The sequence below is a fragment of the Emys orbicularis genome, chromosome 8 (genome assembly GCF_028017835.1).
Source record: "Emys orbicularis isolate rEmyOrb1 chromosome 8, rEmyOrb1.hap1, whole genome shotgun sequence".
Lineage (NCBI taxonomy): Eukaryota > Metazoa > Chordata > Testudines > Emydidae > Emys > Emys orbicularis.
In genome coordinates this window covers 106,539,506-106,558,143 of record NC_088690.1, presented here as the reverse complement: position 1 = coordinate 106,558,143, position 18,638 = coordinate 106,539,506, and the positions used below count along the sequence as shown (strand labels likewise).

General features: G+C 46.5%; 1 protein-coding gene across 1 annotated transcript in view; it reads left to right on the top strand.

Moving 5' to 3' along the window:
* MGAT4B (alpha-1,3-mannosyl-glycoprotein 4-beta-N-acetylglucosaminyltransferase B) overlaps positions 1–18,298 on the top strand; it is a 96,886-nt gene extending 78,588 nt beyond the window's left edge. Inside the window, exons 6-15 of the mRNA XM_065409562.1 lie at positions 2,187–2,300; positions 3,840–3,915; positions 4,784–4,898; positions 6,014–6,144; positions 10,750–10,857; positions 12,343–12,536; positions 14,038–14,116; positions 15,681–15,768; positions 17,197–17,309; positions 18,275–18,298. Of these exons, the coding sequence (XP_065265634.1) occupies positions 2,187–2,300; positions 3,840–3,915; positions 4,784–4,898; positions 6,014–6,144; positions 10,750–10,857; positions 12,343–12,536; positions 14,038–14,116; positions 15,681–15,768; positions 17,197–17,309; positions 18,275–18,298 (1,042 nt within the window). The remainder of the gene's footprint in view (positions 1–2,186; positions 2,301–3,839; positions 3,916–4,783; positions 4,899–6,013; positions 6,145–10,749; positions 10,858–12,342; positions 12,537–14,037; positions 14,117–15,680; positions 15,769–17,196; positions 17,310–18,274) is intronic.
* Positions 18,299–18,638: the final 340 nt, after the last annotated feature.

The window sequence follows — 18,638 nt, the reverse complement described above, 5'->3', positions numbered from 1 at the left end:
GAAATTACCAGGCACTATCGAAGGAAGGGCCCATCTGTGAAAGGTTTAAAACTTGAATTAACTTAATGATTTGATTTCCCCCCCCCCCCCAATAAACTCATAAATTATCTCTTAAATTCAATTGGGGGGGAAGCCTACAGTCTAAGCGTGTGTTGCTCAGGGGAAGCGCCAGTGCTCCTTTATCAACGTCCCAGCATTTGTAATGAGAAGCCATGTTTCAGATATCGCTTGAGGAATGGTAATTTAAAGGGACACCATGACGTCAGCTGGTAATGTTATCAATTTAAAAAACAAGTTAAAAGTAGTTTCGGGGACTACTGTCCTGGAGTCTCTCTGTCAGTCGTGTCTGTTCCTCCCCTTGCTGCCTAAATGCTGACACACAAATAAGGGAGACTGACTGACTATAGGGGTTAAACAATGAAACTGGTGATTAAGGCTACGATTATGTCATGGAATCTGTGACTTCCATTGACCTCCATGACGTTTTCTGCCCTGGGGCTGGAGCTCCCAGCCAGCCCCGCCCTTGCAGCTCCCAGCCCCCAATCTGGTGGCCGGACCCCGGGCCGCAGCAAGCAGGTGGGGGACCCCGTGCCACTGCCCAACCACGGGAGGCAGGTGGGGGGACCCTACAGCTACCAGCTGCCCGGGGCGAGGGGACCCCACAGCAGCCCAGCCCCAGGGGCAGGGGGACCCCAGAGCTCCCACGGATATTTTTAGTAAAAGTCAGGGACAGTTCACGGGAAATAAACAAAAATTAATGGCAGCCTGTGGCCTGTCCCTGACTTTTACTAAAAATATCCGTGACAAAAACTTAGCCTTACTGGTGATACATAGAGTGCTGTCAAAATGTACAGTGTAAAACACTGGGGGAAAGCTGTCTTTCTGTCTAATCCCTTGCAGTTACAGTAATACTGTATTTGGATATTGTTTGTAACAATGGGTACACATTTTTCAGACAAGTGACTTTTTTTTAATTGACTGTGACCCTTTAAATTGTTCTTAACCATATCACAGAAAATATACTTTGGTAGCTTTGTTTGGCACGATAGGAAATCAAATCAGCAGTAGAAAACAGGTAACATTCCTGGTGGTCTTCTAATAACCACTAAGACCAACTACAATGGTTTTGATAACCTATCAAATAAGCATAATATAATCTCTGCAAACTGGCATTTACTTTGACACTTTGCAAACACCTGTATATCCACCTTATATTAGTAAATCAGACTTTGGGTCCCCCAGATTTGCTGGGGTCAAGCTAATTGTCTGTAGGGCTTTACCTGCAAATAAATGCTTATGTTTTTTGTCAAAACAGACTAATATTTTTAAGGGGTTACATGCAGATTGCCTCAAGCAGAAATGGTAGATGGGACACTTAGACATCAGTGGATCCAAATTGCTTCTTCAGGTTCCTCACCTCTGAAGTGGCAGCTGGTCTGCTCCCACTCTGCTGCATCACAACTACCACGGGAACCCATTGGAGTGAGTTTGTGGGGGAGGGCCTCGTAAGTGACCTTTTTTAAAGCATGTGCTGGGGCTTTGCCAGATTACCTTTAAAATAGTCTAGAATCTCTGCAAAACCTCATCATATGCTTATTAACAGCCCTGATGGTATTTCCCTCCTCTCCCAAATGTGCCAACTTGGTGCTCCTACAAGGATGCCACCTTATAGCCATGTTGGACTATCGTAGCACAGTGAGAACTGGACAGTGTGACTTGAGGGGAGGAACCTAAAAGGAAGAAATAAGGCTTAGATTCCCTTATGTGGTGAGTGTCGTTCCTCCTGCCAATGTTTGAGGCATTCCACACACAACACTTGTGGATCATTTAAAAAAGAAAATCTATGCTATCAGCCCAGCATCCCTGAGCAACCTACCATAACAAATCAACATGTTTGCATGTAGTAGAGAGAAAAATACTGGTATACAAACAGATTGCAGTTCCAGGCTTACATGGGGCTGTTAGAAACAGTTGGGGGAAGAGGAGATTTAAAATCCCATGACAAGTACCCTGCTGGTGTCCTTTTGTTAGAACTAAGCCTGCAAGTGCACTCACTACTATAGAGGTTTTATCTTGGAGGTTAATTTTGTTTGATTCCACGGTCTGGTGTTTTCCAAGTGACTTCAGTCTGAATCTGTCATGTTACGCCTGGTACAGCAATTGCTTGCTTCCACTTTCTCTCTCAGGTTCCCCAAGGAAATACACTCTGGTCTCCTGGAAGTCATTTCCCCCTCTCCACATTTCTATCCAGACTTTTCTCGCCTCCGGGAATCTTTTGGTGACCCCAAGGAAAGAGTCAGGTAATATTACAGATTTTTAAATCATCTGGTAAGTAATACTTACATTCTGTATACTCCTGACTCAGAAGAGATAAACACTTCTGTGGATTTATGCAGGGCCCTTAAATTTGCTTTTTGTGAGAATTAAAGACCTAGTAAATATGCATTGTTGTTAGCTTCATTTGGCTTGGCTTGCTCTGCTGTGTTTCCCATGTCTATTTTCCACAAGTCAAACTGAGACAAAGCTGCTAACCTACAGGATACTTACCTCGAGAAGCCACTTGTTTTCCAGTTAACTCCAAACTAATCATACAATAAAGAATAGGCTTTCTTTATCCCATCTTCTCCTCTGGTGAAAGTGAAAGGTGTATTGTGTTGGCTCCCTGTGACATTACCCAGGGTACAATCTGGACTGATTAACAGCTCTGTCCTCTCAGTGCTCCAATCTGGGATGCCTTTTAACACTGCTTCGCTGTGAGAGCAGCCACTCCTGGTCTGCTCACACACAGTCTCCAGCATGTAAATTACTCCCAGTTATAGTATATGAGTGCTATGGCCAGCCACTCATGCGTTACACTGCAGAGCAACACCAGCAAATTCCCAGTCCCAGACTTTCCACCAGAAATGTGTGTCTTGAACTGCCCAGCTCTCTCCTGGACAATGCAAGCTCATATAAAGTCTGTCATTTTATTAATAGAAAATGATATGCACACATCCTATTATCCCAAATGGAGTGTCCCACACACACACACTGGTTTAGATAAAACAAGTGTATTATCTACAAAAGATAGATTTTAAGTGACTACAAGTAAGGAGACATAAAAGTCAGAATTGGGTTACAAGAAAATAAAAGTAAAATGCAACTAATGCCTAACTTAACAAGCTAAGTGAATTCAAAGCAAAGTGTCTGTCACCACATGTTCTAGCAGTTTTACTGGCTGAATTCCTTTTAGTCAGAATCCCTTCCCCCGTCCAAAGCTTTTTTCCTTTGTTCTTCAGGTGTTGTGGATGCCGTTGAGAGAAAAGGAGGGATAATTTGTGATGTCTCCTCTCTTATAGTTGTTGCTCTTATTCAGGAATCATCTCCAACTGAGATTTAGGAGACAGAAAGTCTGTGTGGATGGGAACCCCCAGCTATTTCTTTGTCAAGATGTAGATTTTCACCCACATCCTCTTTCCTGCCAAAGAATGGCTACTTAACCAAGCGGTGGTTCATTTGATTTTGTAGACACCTGGCTGAGGTGTTGGCTAGCCTTTTGTCTCTGGGGAACTGGTCTGTGGCTGCTCCCCCAGACTTGGAACATGTCTTAATAATACCATACAGAGGAATCTTATAAATTTACATGCAGTGTTGCCACACATACTTTACCAGGACAATAATGATCAGCAAATTCTGAGTTTTCAAATGACACCTTACAAGGCATACTTTGTACAGAGTTTATCATAGTCCTGTAAAAGGGGTGAATATAAGGGTACACAGATTGTCACACTCCCCAAATGAAGCATTTGCTGGCTGGTAGTAAGGCAGTGGTGTTCTCATCAAATTTGTCTGGTTTGCAGGTGGAGAACTAAACAGAACCTAGATTACTGCTTTTTAATGATGTATGCCCAGTCCAAAGGCATTTACTATGTGCAGGTAAGTTTGATGGTGGGGTGGGAATGTATGAATTCACTGAGACACGTATCTTGTACCAGTGACTGTGGGGAGGGGCGTGCGTGTGTGTGTGTGTGTGTGTGTGTGTGTGTGTGTGTGTGTGTGTGTGTGTAAAACATAAAGTGGAGTCTTTGATGTGGGGGAAGGGACGAAGGGAGAGGTTAATTCAAATGCTGTTGGAGTGTTTCTGGTGTTGACTCTTCTCCAAATGTGACACCCATAGGATATGCTGTCCCTTTCACATCCAGTCCTCCCAAGTCTGATTCAGGAACTCCTCTGCATTTCTCCTTCAACCATCTCTCGCTCTGTCTCTCTCTCTCTCTCTGCGCGTGCACAGATATTTATTTTGGACCAGGTTAGATTAACCCTTTGCAAGCCAAAACGTAAGTCTTCATTGTAGTGTGATGTAGATTCTCCTGAAAACAAAGCATATTAGCTCTACATTAGGGGCAGCATGCCACTGTGGGGAGGGATGGCTCACTTTGAAATGTGCCGACCTGTGGTGCCACACTGCAGAAAACCTTTACAATGGAACCTGGTCTAATGGCTAGAGAAGGAGCAGTGCCTTTGCTGTCATGTATGAGCTGCAGCTTACCCAACACAGCTGTTAAAGTTCCCTTTGGCCAAACAGGCTGAAGAATTTTGCCCAGGAATGGAAGAGGTTCACAAAGAGTAGGAGTCAGTTTTCCTTTAGCCTGTTGGATTAGATTAGAAGTGTATGTTCCCACAACAAACTCTGCCTTTGCCAAAACCTTCCCCTGCCCTCCTGTGTCGAATGTTGCGCAGTGGAGAGACTGGACCAGAACATGTGTTTTTGTTGCCTGTGCGAAGTTTCCTTTGCCCCTTGCAGCTCGAGGACGACATTGTAGCCAAACCAAACTATCTCAGCACAATGAAGAACTTCGCTCTGCAGCAGCCATCTGAGGAGTGGATGATCCTGGAATTCTCACAGCTTGGGTTTATTGGTAACTGACTCTTCCTCCCCCCCCCCCCCTTCCAAATGTGGCTATCGCATAGCTGGCTAGATCTTACAAACAGCAACCCCCTTGCTTAGAGACGTTTTCCCATAGTACGGGTAAATTCCATATGCTTGGCTTCTTCTAACACTTTTATAGTGACCCTTTGACTTGCTCAGGAAATAAACTACCTCCGAGTTTTCTGTCCTGAGCCTCCTGGTCCTGGGATAGTTACACAGCTGGAACGAGAACCTGTGTGTCAGTCACCTTCCTGTTGACGCAGTTCAGCTAAAACACAGAGCATGACAACAGCAACTGCCTCTAGCTTCTCACTGCCTTTTATGTGGCGTAATGTTTTACTGATGTGCTGTGTTGAACAGGCCAAGCTTCCTACGAGACGTAGCTTACAAGTGGGTAGGGACGGTGCAAGTCCATGCTTGTCCATGTTGCATCTTCCACAAGCATTAAACTACTGCTATTCTGATTCATTTTTAATAAAAAATAAATCTGCCCAGTGGCCCAGCAGTGAGGCTCGCTTCCTGGATGTGACTGGTTGCTTCCTGGTTGGACGGGATCTAGAAGCACCTGCCATAACACGCTCAGTCTGTGGGCTGGAGGAAGTTTTACATCAGCTGAGAACTATTTCAGGAGCAGCACCCTATGGTTATGCAAGCAGTTTGGATATTCCTCTGCTGGGTGTTGGCTACATTCGTTTATCGGGGTTTGATGTTTTTCTGAACTCTGCGGGCAGGAAAATAATCTATGCTAGAACTGTGCATGAATTCCATTTTCACCCATATCTCTCTGGTGTCCCCTCCCCACCTGGTGTGAGTGTTCCATGCTATTGACCTTGACTTCAGTGGGACTCATAATGGTGTGTGTTGCTAACTCGCTAGCAACAGTTCTATAATTAATGCTAATTTTAGAACTGTACAGGCAGCATCAGTGATGCTGATGCATAAGCTCCAACTGCGCAAATCCATGGTTACTTGAAACTCCGTTAGAGATGCAAGGAGAGAAACCAGTTTTTCCCCTGAGGAACTTGTTATTCTTTTCAGTTGCTGGATCTTGTTTGTTTCATACTGTATCTGCTTTGTCTCTTCTCCATCCAAATATGCTTTCAGGAAAGATGTTCAAATCGCTGGATCTCAGCCTGATTGTGGAGTTTATACTCATGTTCTACAAGGACAAGCCCATTGACTGGCTCCTTGATCACATCCTTTGGGTGAAAGTGTGCAATCCAGAAAAAGATGCGGTAAGTAAACAATCCCCACAGAAGGCACGAAGAATCTTTCCACTCTGCACTTGCTCTGAATGTCCAGAACTTGCTGGGAAAGATGGGAAGATCTCTTTTTATAAGAAGTAGTGATGATGAAATTTTGTTCTGAATCTTTGTTAATCTCATTTAGCCAGGAAAGCTTCATTAGGATCTTACCTAGGAAAAAATGTTTGGAAAATTCAATATGTTGCCTTCCAGATTAGCATGTTGCTAAGAGATGCTTTATGGGGATTCTTTGTGATGGGTAGAAAAGTCAGAACCTCCCTTCTGTAGAAGGATACTTCCCATTCTGGGCAATAATCTCTCCAATGCGAGGGGAAATTGAGAACGGCTCCTTGTTTAACTCCATTATTAGAGGATTTTCCCACAAACCCTAAGGAGAGTGGTCTCTTCCCCTCCATGCTTTTATCTTATCTTTTTTAACTATGTGTTCCCTTCCTTGAAGCCTGCCTTCCCCCCACCTCCCTTCACTTACTGTAACAGCAAAATAACCCTTTGGAATTGCACTTGAGTGCCCTCTCCGTTTGGAGCACACGTGCATGGTGACTCGGGATCCCACTGCAGCTCCCCGAGCTTCTCCACAGCCAGGAGGGTGGTAGCCATGTAGAGACGTGGAGGGGGAGGGGAGTCTAGGGGAATCCTTATTGCTGTCTTTTGTGGTCATTGTGATCTATTGTTTACCATGCTGTGTGTGTCTGATGCTTTACAGATGACAATAAAAAAGGGACATCCTTTCTGGTGTTCTAAATTAAACTAGCAACAACAAGAGATCAGAGTAACTGGGATGGAGTGGAGGGTATGGGAGGATGAGGGTTGCAGCCGTGAGTGTGAGATGAACTCGTTGCCAGATGCACACTCTGGTCTTGTATTTGAATACATTTAAATCTGAAGCAGAGGTCAGTGCCGCAGAGACCCCAGAGAAGCAGGGCTAGTATCTGTCTCTAGTAGGTTTTTATCTTTTCTCCTCTGTTCGCTCTAAGAGAGATAGGTAGCAATATCCCTTAGATCCTCTTGTGTGTAGGGTGATTTGTGTTCTGAACACCGTTTGTTTGTTCTTCAGGCGGTTTTGGCCCAGTGTGCTCTTGGGTGACAGACCCATTCTCAATCAACATATCCTACAGAACCTCTGGGCAAGATTGGGATTTGTTTGTGCGTCTGCTCCATGCAGGAGTGATGAGATGCAGCTGGTGCTTCCCCTTCACCCCCCCCCGCCCCCCCCCACACACACACTTGTATTTAGCTTGAGCTGTGTTTTAATGCAATTCCCACTGTGCAGCCAGGTTAGCTCATACTCTCCTACCTGACTGCTTCCCCTCCACTGTCTTCTCGGGGGATGCTGCAAACCTCTGAATTGTTGCTTTTTTACAAATTTAACCTAATTCTAGTGTGGATTTCTGGCTCCTTCTCCCACTGTGTGCATGATTAACTCTCTGCAGCGCCCCTTGAAACGTGACTGTAAATCCCACTGTGTCGAATCAGATTGGTAGCTCTAGGATTTGCTTTCTTGATTAAAAGTTTGCTTGGCCTGAGCTCTTTGGGAAGTGCTTTGCCTGATCTGGATACATCGTGTTCTCTTTACATTTGAAAACTAATTGTAGATTTACCTGGGATAAAGTTGCATATGAAGAGCTGACCTTGCTGTTACTAGCGGAGCAGTTCCCCACCCTAATGTGCCTAGGGCAATGTTGCTTTCATTAAATGTGCCCTTAACAAAATGAGTAAAGGGGGGAAGGGGGTGTTAAGGGCACTAACATACTCTAACCTGTTTTTCCCATCTAGGTTAAAATAGGGACCTGAAATGAGCTGTGTTTTTTGCTGGCAGTGCAAAGAGGTTCTCCCATTAACAGGGCCAGTTTTAATTTTATAATGTAATGAGAGTTGGATTAAGGGATTAGCTCAAATGCAGCCTGCAGAGGATACCCCTGGGATGTCCAGGTTCCGGGGAGGCACAGGCAGACGTGCCAGCTCTCACGGATTGATCGTGAGAGTCACAATTCCTGAGTAAATTTAAGCCTCGCTCTTTATTTCACGATAGAACTCGCAAATGTCAGGATTGTGGGCGGGTGGAGGGAGGGGTTTTACTTCGCAATCCTGTCAGCCACAGCGGGGGCTCCCCCGTCAAGCCTCAGGTGTGGGCCAGCGGGGCCAGGCTCCCGCTGTCAAGTGCAGGTGGCTGCTCCCCTGCCAGCCTGGGAAACGGGAGAGGGGACCCCACTGCAGCCCCCCCCCCCCACGCCTGGGGAGGGTGAAGAAACCCTAAGCGGAGCAGAGGTGAGGCTGGGAGGGCTGAACCATGGCCTGAGGGCTGCAGGGGGACTGAAGTGAGGAGGGTGGGGGCTGATGGGGTTGAGGGCCTGTATTGATGGTGGGTTCTGATCAGATGGGGTGAGTTCTGGGAGGGTGAACTGAGGGCAGTGGGGGTTGATGGGGTGGGTGGCTGAACTGATGGGGTGGTGATGGGGGTAGGGAGACTGAATTGACGGGGGATGGGTGAGGACAAACTGATGGAGGAGGGCTGGGGGACAGGATTAATTGCTTGGCAGAAGATGGGCAGATGTGGGGGGTGAGAGCTCCTGCAGCAGGGGCCAAAGTCACCTTGTCCAGTACATATGGGAGAGTGGGCAACACACCCTGGGGATGGGCAGGGGGAGTTCAAACATCAAGAGACCGAGCTAAAAAACACGTAATGATTTTGGGGCCAATCTCATGACTTCTTGGAGTCAAACATGATTTCTGGGAGTCCAACTCATGGTTTTTGCTCTCTTGAAGTTGGCAGTACCACACAGGTAACGTGGGCTGTGCCAAGGGCTTGCTTAGCAAGAAAGGCTTGAGTACCACTGATGGGATTCTATGCAGCTTGTCCCCCTTTTTAGCTCTTAGTATAGTGCAGGGACTGCATTCACAGAGCCCATCATAAAGGGTACGTAGACAGACCTCATTGAGTTTGATACTTTGCAGACATCCCTATAAGTGGGGTCACAAAAATTGTTGGACCAAAAAAAACCCTTATCTTTCCCTGTGCTTAAATCCATATTTGCATCCCGTTGCCCTCCCCACAAGGAAAACTGAATTAAATTTCTAGCTAATGTGACTCCTGTGCAATGTACTGTGGATAAATCCCCCCAAGCCAGGGCCTTCTAATAGGTGTCCTGGATATGATATAACTATCGGGGTAGCCGTCATTCTATAACAGACTTAAAAGTCACTATTCTTGAACAAAAAAACTTCAGAAACAGACTTCAAAGAGAAACAGCAGAACTAAAATTCATTTGCAAATTTAACATCATTAATCTGGGCTTGAATAGGGACTGGGAGTGGCTGGCTCATTACAGAAGCAGCTTTGCCTCTCCTGGAATTGACACCTCCTCATCTATTATTGGGAGTGGACTACATCCACCCTGATTGAATTGGCCCTGTCAACACTGGTTCTCCACTTGTGAGGTAACTCCCTGCTCTTCGTGTGACATTATATAATGCCTGCATCTGTAACTTTCACTCCATGCATCTGAAGAAATGACGTTTTTTACCCACGAAAGCTTATGTCCAAATAAATCTGTTAGTCTTTAAGGTGCCACCGGACTCCTTGTTGTTTTTATGATATAACTAGACTGTCTTTTCCCTCGAACTCCTCTCTGCTCCTTTCCCCAATCTCTCTCTGTCTGGTTTCCTCTCTGCTCAGGGCCGGCTCTACCATTTTTGCCGCCCCAAGCAAAAAAAAAAAAAAAAGCCACTTGGACTGCCACCTGAACTGCCGAAGCGCAAAAAAAAGAGGCCGCTTGGACTGCGCCGCCCCAAGAATGGATGGAATGCCGCCCCTTAGCATGTGCCGCCCCTTAGCATGTGCCGCCCCAGGCACGTGTTTCCTCCGCTGGTGCCTAGAGCCGGCCCTGTCTCTGCTCCACGTTCTCACTGTTTTTTTTCCTTTGTCCCTTTCTGCTCGCTCTCTCCTCTGTAGAATGTGAACCTGATAACAGTAGTTCAGATTAGAGTTGAACTTTCAACCCCACCTTGTTGAGGTGGTTTGAAATCAGGCCAAACAGCTTTGCCAGAGGAACTAGCAAACTAATAAAAACCCTACCGGAGCTTGTACCCAACCTGCCCAAAGAGAGAGGAGCATTGTTTGGGAGGAAGAGCTAAACCAGTCAATGAAGATCCAGGGATTGAAGAAGGGAGGAGCGAAATGAGTTTCCTGGCAAACCAGAGAGGCTGATCTATGTTGTTCCTTTGATATTAACAGCTAAGAATTTAGGGAGGAAGGGCACTGATTAGGCAGATGGCAGAATACAATCGGCAGTGTTGGGTGAGGAGGAGAGTTTGAAATGTAGGCACTTGAAATTAATAAGAGCATAAGTGCTATTGCTCCTGCTGGTGGACCAGCTCACCGAATCCTTCTGCATAATGAGCTGAAAGTCACTGACAGATTCATCTTACTTGCAAATCAAAGGCAGAGTAAAGGGTGTTTCCCATGGTTCTCTCCCCCATGATCTGACCTGACCTTTGCTTTCCCCCACTCCTGGTGATCCGGGCGCTCTGCACAACAAAGGCAGAAGCCAGAGTTCTCACCGTGCTTTCTCATTTCAGAAACATTGTGACAGGCAGAAGGCGAACCTGAGAATCCGCTTCAAGCCCTCACTCTTCCAGCATGTGGGAACCCACTCCTCCTTGGCTGGGAAGATACAGAAATTGAAAGTGGGTATCTGACACCGTGGCATCGCATTTTTCCCCCACCCATAAAGATCTCCCTGATGTCAGGCCCTTCTTGCACTCTGGATTCACATGCATACGCCAACTTGCCGCCTTTGGAAATCAGATGTGGTGCTTGGAGTTTCCTATCTTAATGGCCAGGTTTCCATTTGGGGGTGGAGTAATGCAGTATCTCTGCTCCCCCTTTTGTTTTTTCAACACGGGACACCTTCAAGCTCAGCAAATTTAAATGAATATTTTAGACACCTTTATTAAACTGCCCTGTCTCTCCTTTCCTCCTGTCATCACTGGACGGCTGGTTGCTAGGTAATCTGTACTAAAAGCTGCTTGTTAATGCTGTGGTGGTTGGTGTAATGCAAATTCATAGATTCAATTGCATTTGAGTTTTCTAACTTTTTGAGCAGGGGAAGCAGCTCCTTCATTCAGGGCATTACAGGCGGAAGGGAGGCACCAGACAGAAGAGGAATGTTTTACTTCCCGAGATAATGAAAGTTTTTTTAAATGTGTGGGAAGGAAATCGGAATTCAGTCAGGAAACCGGGTCTTGAAACCGGGCACGTGCCATGACTAGAGGTTCGGACACATTCACTAGCCAGGTTTCCCTAATCCCGTTTGTTTGAGTGCATCCGAGCTGCAATGCACTTGAAGAGAGGTTGAAGTTGACTGGTGTTTACACCCTTCTCCAGAGGCTGGAGGTACTTGACCTTCAGTCTTGAGCATCACAGCACAGCTGAGCTTGTAGTGTAACAGCCCTTCTTGTCATGTCGCGGTCATTCCGGGTTGCTGTGTTTTACCTGATTCTTGGTGTTTATTTTTAGGCAAATTAAGGCTCACTTCTTAACAGTGTAAATTGTATGGGGGGGGGGGGGTGGAGGGGGACTATTTAAATTTCAACAAAATCCAACTACAAAGTAGTGCCGCTAATTTTTTTCGGAAAGTATATTATGCAGTAAAAATGTGAGAAGCATGATTTGTACTCAAGTATGGCTCTGTACCTGATCCAAAATATCACTTTATATAAATATATGGTATAATCCAGTCCAAATAACCCAGTCATTCTCTGATATAACTCAGTCACTGGCAAATAATTTGACCCAGGTTAACTAAGACTTTCCTTAGCTTGTAAGATGCTTGAGGCAGGGTTCTGTGTTTGTATGGCACCTACCATTATGGGGCCTCGGTCCTGATTGGGGCTCCTATGTGCTACCACAGTGCATATGATGATTTCCCCTTTGCAGCCCTGTGCTCCTGGGAAACAGCTCCCCAAAAGAACCCAAGGGCTCTGTTTTTCCCCATGCCCTTTGCGCACCAGCTTCCATCTCACATTCTGTAAATGTTGCATTGATACTTTGGCACTGGGATGTTGGAGCCTTTAATCTCTGTCTCTCTAAAGCTGGAAACCCTATTTATTTCTCATTCAATGAAAGCCATGTGTGAGACTTCACTCTTGCTTTGCATTGTATGTGTTGAGGACAAAGACTTTGGAAAGCAAGCCCTGCGAAAAGAACATGTCAACCCTCCCGCAGAGGTGAGCACCAGTCTGAAAACCTACCAACACTTTACCTTGGAGAAAGCCTACCTAAGAGAGGACTTCTTCTGGGCATTCACCCCCATGGCAGGAGACTTCATCCGATTCAGATTCTTTAAACCACTCCGCATCGAAAGGTCAGTGTGTTGGGGTGCGCTCAGCGGTGGGGGAAATATATAAAACTAGGGGCTGAGATGGGCTTCCCCTTTTCTGTCCCCATATTACCCTGATTTTTATCCCAAGTGGTGCAGGCTGCTTCTCGGACTCCATTTTACTTTCCTTTGCATTTAAGTAGTTGCTGCCCCGCCCCTCCTTGCAAAGGCAAGTCTTTGTCGTTTCACTCCTTGTGTTAGATGTCTTGATTTTCCTCTCTGGAGTGTTGTCCCTTGTGCCCAGACTGGTGTCCCATCCTGCTGGCTGCAGGGCAGAAACTTGCACACCCTGATTCTAGACTTGGCTTTGCATAGCTCTGACCACTGCCAGGGAAGAGCAGCACGATAATAGAAACAGCTGTAGTCAATACCCAGTTCTGTGTTGCTGGCAGATAATGCAGCTCTGTGAATGCATCGTGTCTAAAGGGCGGAGGGTCTCCTGACTCAGTGCAGTTCCCTTGGGGCGCGTGGGGGGCCTTTATAGGAGAATAAAATTGGAACTGAACTGGGGAGAGTAGTTTATGGGTCAGATTTATTTCTGCCTTGATAGTCAGTAGTAGGAGCCTGACCTTTCTGGGAAACAGTCCTGCCTGGGTTTTTCGTCTCTAAGCATGCCCCAGAGTAAGGCCTTGCTCATCCCTCCCCTCAACTCCCCGACCACCACCGCAAGTAACCCTTTCAATCTTCCAGTACCCTGGTAGCAGGTGTTGCAGAAACCCTTTCTCTTTTTGAGGACAAGTAGTGGTATCAATGCTGCTCCTTGGCTTTGCCTACAATAATAGCACTACTCAGCACTTACATTATACTTCCAAAATGGTATGCAAATGTCCATCCCAGAGCCTCCCCTCCCCCGTGAGGCAGGTGTGCACTGCTGTCGCTCTCCCACTTTTACAGATGAGGGGAAGCTGTGCTGGATGCTAAGGGTCTAGAGGGACCTGTTTTTCCAGAGAAAGGAAAAACTCATCTTCACATGGCTCTTGTTCAGGCCCAGGATGTGGTGGTGTGTGCAGATGTCACTTCACCAGGCCTGGCAGTTTTGTCTTGATCTGGGGTTGAGGCATCTCCTCTCTGAGACTCGTGTGTGTGTGTTATAATCCCAATACACCTGCAGCAATGGTGACATGAAAAACCCCTTATCCAGAAGATCCATTTATGAAGCCTGCCCAGAACTCCTGCAGCCCTCCCTCATCCAGAGCTCACTCTGTTACCTCTCAAGTTCCTCTCATTGGGATAACTGCTTATGTTTGCTCCCATACGCACTGGAACCCTTCACTTGTAAATGCAGTGAAACAATCATCCATAATTAGCTGTTTTTGCATAAAGAGCCATCTCAGTGTCCCCATCTCAATGAAAGTGGCTCTCCGTGAGCGTAAAGCTGCCTATTTGGTTCAGACATTCGATAAATCACTCCTGGCAGGAGACATGATGGTCCCCCCACACCTCTAAATCCAGTCAGGTTCTTACAGCTTTGGTCTCTGTTACGCAGATTCTTCTTCCGCAGTGGCAACATTGAACATCCTGAAGACAAACTCTTCAATACGACTGTGGAGGTTTTGCCCTTTGATGTAAGTTTTGGGGGATCGGGCTGAGGTTGGGCGTAGGGAGAAGTGGAAGTTTTGCAGGGGGGAATTTAAAATTCTAAGGGAAATGTTTAGTAAGTGCACGTGATCTGTTGGCTGTGACGTGTTTGCTGGTCCTGCTAGTATCAGACTATTCTGACTTTGTTATTAATAATCATGCCTATTACGGTGGTGCCTTTGGTGCCTATGGTTTGTGCTAGGCGCTCCACAAACACAGAGCAGCAGACAGTCTCTGCAGAGCTTACAGTCTAGACAGGCGAGACAGACACCGGTGGGGGGGAAGGTCTAACATGCAAGCAGAGTGATTGCGGCAAATGTCATGTTTGTCGCATGACTTTGGCTGGGCATTTGATTTAGTTCAGAGGGGATCAGCTAAACAGACAGAAAGATGAAGGGAAAAGAGATGCTGAAGGAAAGTGGGGTGAGGGGGACAGGGCAGGGGACAAGAGAGTAAGAGGGGCAGGTATGGAATGAAGCTGAAGGGAAGGGCAGGGAGAGGGTTGGAGTAAACAGCCAATCAGCCCAGGGTAGAGAAGATCCCGTCAAACCTGTAGAAAGTTTTCTGAATGTCCAGTGGTCCCTGCTGTGGCTACTTCTGCAGCTGCTCCTACCACCTGGAGTCTCTGGCTGGCTCCCTTCTGCAGTTTTCCCCCCCCACCACCACCACATGGGGAGGGGAGGCACTGCCTGAGTTCTAGTGCCGACAGAGGGGGGCAGGGGTCTCCCTTGCATGCTTCTGAGTTGGGGCAAGAGGTAGCCCGAGCAGGGCCCCATTTTATGCTCCCCACTCCCTCCAAATGCAGCAGTCCCTGCTTTGGTTGCGTCTGCAGCTGCTCCTACCAGCTGAAGACTCTGGCTGGTTCCTTGCTGCAGTTGTCCTCAAAGTCACATGGCGGCCTGGTGTTGGATATGTAACTTCTATATAGGTTAAAATTAGACCAGAACCTGCAATCCAAAACCAATCAAATTACAAGGTGGGTGGGAGGGCAGGTCGATTCAGATTCCCAATCTGAACCATCCCCCTATGGTTTTTGTTCCAATTCAGATCAGAAACCATTAGGGGCATACTTTCCAGTCCAGATGCCAATGGAATCTTGCAGAACACCTGTTCTCTTGTGATTCTAATCCAGGATCTCATTAGGCCCAGAACAGATGATCTTGTCAGATTTCCACCACTTTGGGATAAAATCTTTCAAGAAGAGCATGTAAAACTACTGTGCTGTCTAATTGGAACCCAAAACCTAGTCCTGGCTCATACCCGAAGCCATGGGGTAAACCAGGTGCTGCTACTGCCTGTCTGTAGTTAAGACACAAGCCCATGGCAGTAGAGAGACCTCATGGTTTAATACCTCTCGTGTATGTTTTAATATACTATACTTGTGCTTGAAAGGAAAGACCTTACAACAAGTCTACATGTTGCTACAGTGATTTCCTTTGAAAGTTGCAATGCTGTTTGCTTTATGGCTCTGGCTGTTAATGCTGTACCCACAGCAGGCTTCCTAAATTCTTGCCACTGGCTTTCTGCAATGACTGTCTGTTTCCCGCACAGAGTCTCCAGTCAGATAAGGAAGCCCTGCAGGAGGGAAGAGGGACAGTGTTCAAGTACCACAGGACATCAGATGGCTACATACAGATAGGTAAATTACTGGTTCAAGGCAAAAGCTGGTCTGCTGTTTGCTGATAATGCACCACATTTGTTGATCTTCAAATGAATGAAGACCACTAAAAACCTTGCTTGGAATTGATTTGCCTGGAAATGAGATTGAAAGTCAGTCATGTAAAGCAAGTTAGGCTTTTTTTTTTTCTCCATGAGCCAAAACTTGGATGGGTTTTAATCACAATTCTCCTTTCTGCAGGACGCTCTCTCTCTCTCTCTCTCTCTCTCTCTCTCATGTAACAATATAGCAGGATTAAAGCTGATTCCTAGGGCAGGGAAAGAGGAATTGAACAGACCTGAAGGGAATGAACAAAGTTGGCTTTCAGTTAAGCAAAATGCTGTCGTGGTGCATTCGTTAGTAACTTCCCGCGAGTTTCCTCTCAGCACCAACAGGAGTAGTTTTCAGATGCCTTGTGCTAGGATCCTTGCTGCTGCTATATGGCTTTGAGGGGTCCCAAGTGGGGCATTGTTGGAGAGAGCAAAGATTTCACCATGAGGGGGAAATTATAGATGTGATTTTTAAGTCAATTGCACCTTCTTTTTTTCTGGTTCTGCTCTGCAGAGCAGGCAGTAATGTGGGCTCATGCATACATTGGTGTGGACACATGGATCAAATACACCACCTAGGGAGGTCGTAGGGCTGGAAAGGTCCCTACAGGAAAGATTTCTTCATCACACCTTAAAAAGCAGAAGGAAAATCTCTGGAGACGGAGCTCCTTTATCACAAAGTACAGGCTCCAACTTGTGGTTCAGGGTAGCCAGTGCTGTGTGGGGAATTCCTGTGCTGCTGTTTGCATTCTCGTGGCCTTTGCCACCATATAGACATGCTCAGGAAAATAAAGGGGCTAAATATTCTCCTTCCACTGTCCTTTTCTCCACAACCCTGTTCAACTTCACAATGTTTAGGTAGATACATTAAATGTTAATTTATGAAACACCGCCACCTACTGGCCATGTAGGGCTCTGCATTCCTAGACTTCTGAATCCAGTTTCTTTGGTTGTGAGATACATCACTTTTTTTTTAAAGGTATTGCTATTCTGGGAAGGGCTTATATTTGACCTCACAATGCCCTGAGTCCCTTATCATTTGAGAGAGTGCAGTGGATCAATCAGGTAGTTTGGTGCTGTGTGCAAACTAAAAACAATGAGCATATGCAGTTACCCTCTCACAGGTTCAGTGGTAAGCAACACTTAAATGTTGCAGCTGCTTAAAGAGTAAGAGTGGTTGGTTTGTACAGGACCATATCTATCAAAGGCTCCCAGCGAAGGCCTGGGTTGGTGCTCTGTAGCAGCTACTGGAAAACAAGACTGAAAATGAGACTGCTTGATGCTGGGGGAGCCCTCAGGGACAGTTCAGCTGCTCTTGGGAGGATATTCTACCCCAGACCTGTCTGCTTTTCTCCATCAGGCTCCTTTTCTAAGGGTGTTGCAGAAGGAGAAGTGGACCCTTCATTTGGGCCTCTAGAAGCCGTCCGTCTGGTCATCCAGACTGATTCTCCAGTGTGGATCATCTTGAGTGAGGTAACCTGTTTTTCTGGCTTAAAAAAAGCAGCTTAGATCTGGACAGCGCCCTCCACCAGCCTGGAACAGACAGAACCCCTCCCCACCCCCTGAATTCTTCCCACGCAGGAGGAATCGATATCAGGGTAAAAGGGGGGGGGGGATTTTGAGTTCTCCTTGAAGGGAGAGGGGAGGAAGGTGAGTGGCTTTTTCATCCTGTTGAATCCAGAGTCCCTGGTCTTAGAAGCACAATCCTGCTCCCATGAAAGCTAATGGAAAAGCTCACCTGGATGTCCATGGGAGCAGGATAGGCCCCTAAGTGGCAATGCATTTTGTACAGAACTTTGAATATAGAGATGAACCTGTGGAGTTCGAGTGAGTTGCACAGAGGGACTGTTACTCTAGTTGGGGCAAGTGCTTTCCTGGTAATGTGACTGTCGTTAAACCGAGTCCTTTGGAGAAAGGAATAGGTGCTTGCCCCTTACTACTGGCCAGACAGCTGAGAAGGGAGAAAATGGGCTTGTACAAGGAATGTTTAAACATCCCGAGTATTTTTTAAACATTTAATTAAATTCTTGATAGTGTCCCTTCAAACCCACCACAGTTCTAATAGCCTGAGGGTCAGGGGATTTGGGTTTTTCTGCCCTCTAACATCATTTGTGTCCTGCAAATGGGGCTGTCATCTTGCTTGCTGGTCCCCACACCAGCATCGCTAAGTAAGGGGTATGGGGACCAACCCTTTGAAGACTAGTCGCAGGCTGCAGTCACGTGATCTTCTGGTATCCCCTCAAGATGGTGTCTTGTCAGCAACAAATTAGCCAAAAAAAACCCACCCTCATTCTAATACCCTTCATAGGTGTCTTCACCCTTGTATCCTCTCTCCCTGCTAGCGTGGGGACTGCCTGGAAGTTTTGTACCTGAGAAAGTGCCCTACCCTGAGGCCTTTTGCTTCCTTTCTCTTATTCTTCCCCATTCTATCTTTTCAGATTTTTCTGAAAAAAGCAGAATGAAATTCCCAGGACAAAGGGTGGATGCACAAAGGAGTTGCTCAGTCCCTTTTCCCAATCTTCAGCTCCCTTTGATTCCCTTCCCCCAGTCTGCAAACGGTGTGAAAGTGTTGCATGCACAGCACCACCACCTGCTCCAAGCCAGGAAGAAAAAAACATCTGTGGTCAAAGTACACACATCCTGGCAAGCTCTGCAACAGACTACATGGAGGGGAAACCTTTCCCTAGGTGGGTGCTGGCTGGAATTAAACAAGATAGCACCAGTGCCCGCACTGGCACGTGTTGGCTGCAGCTGACTTTGCGGGGGGTGGTCATACTGTCCGCTCTTCATGTCTAGAGACCA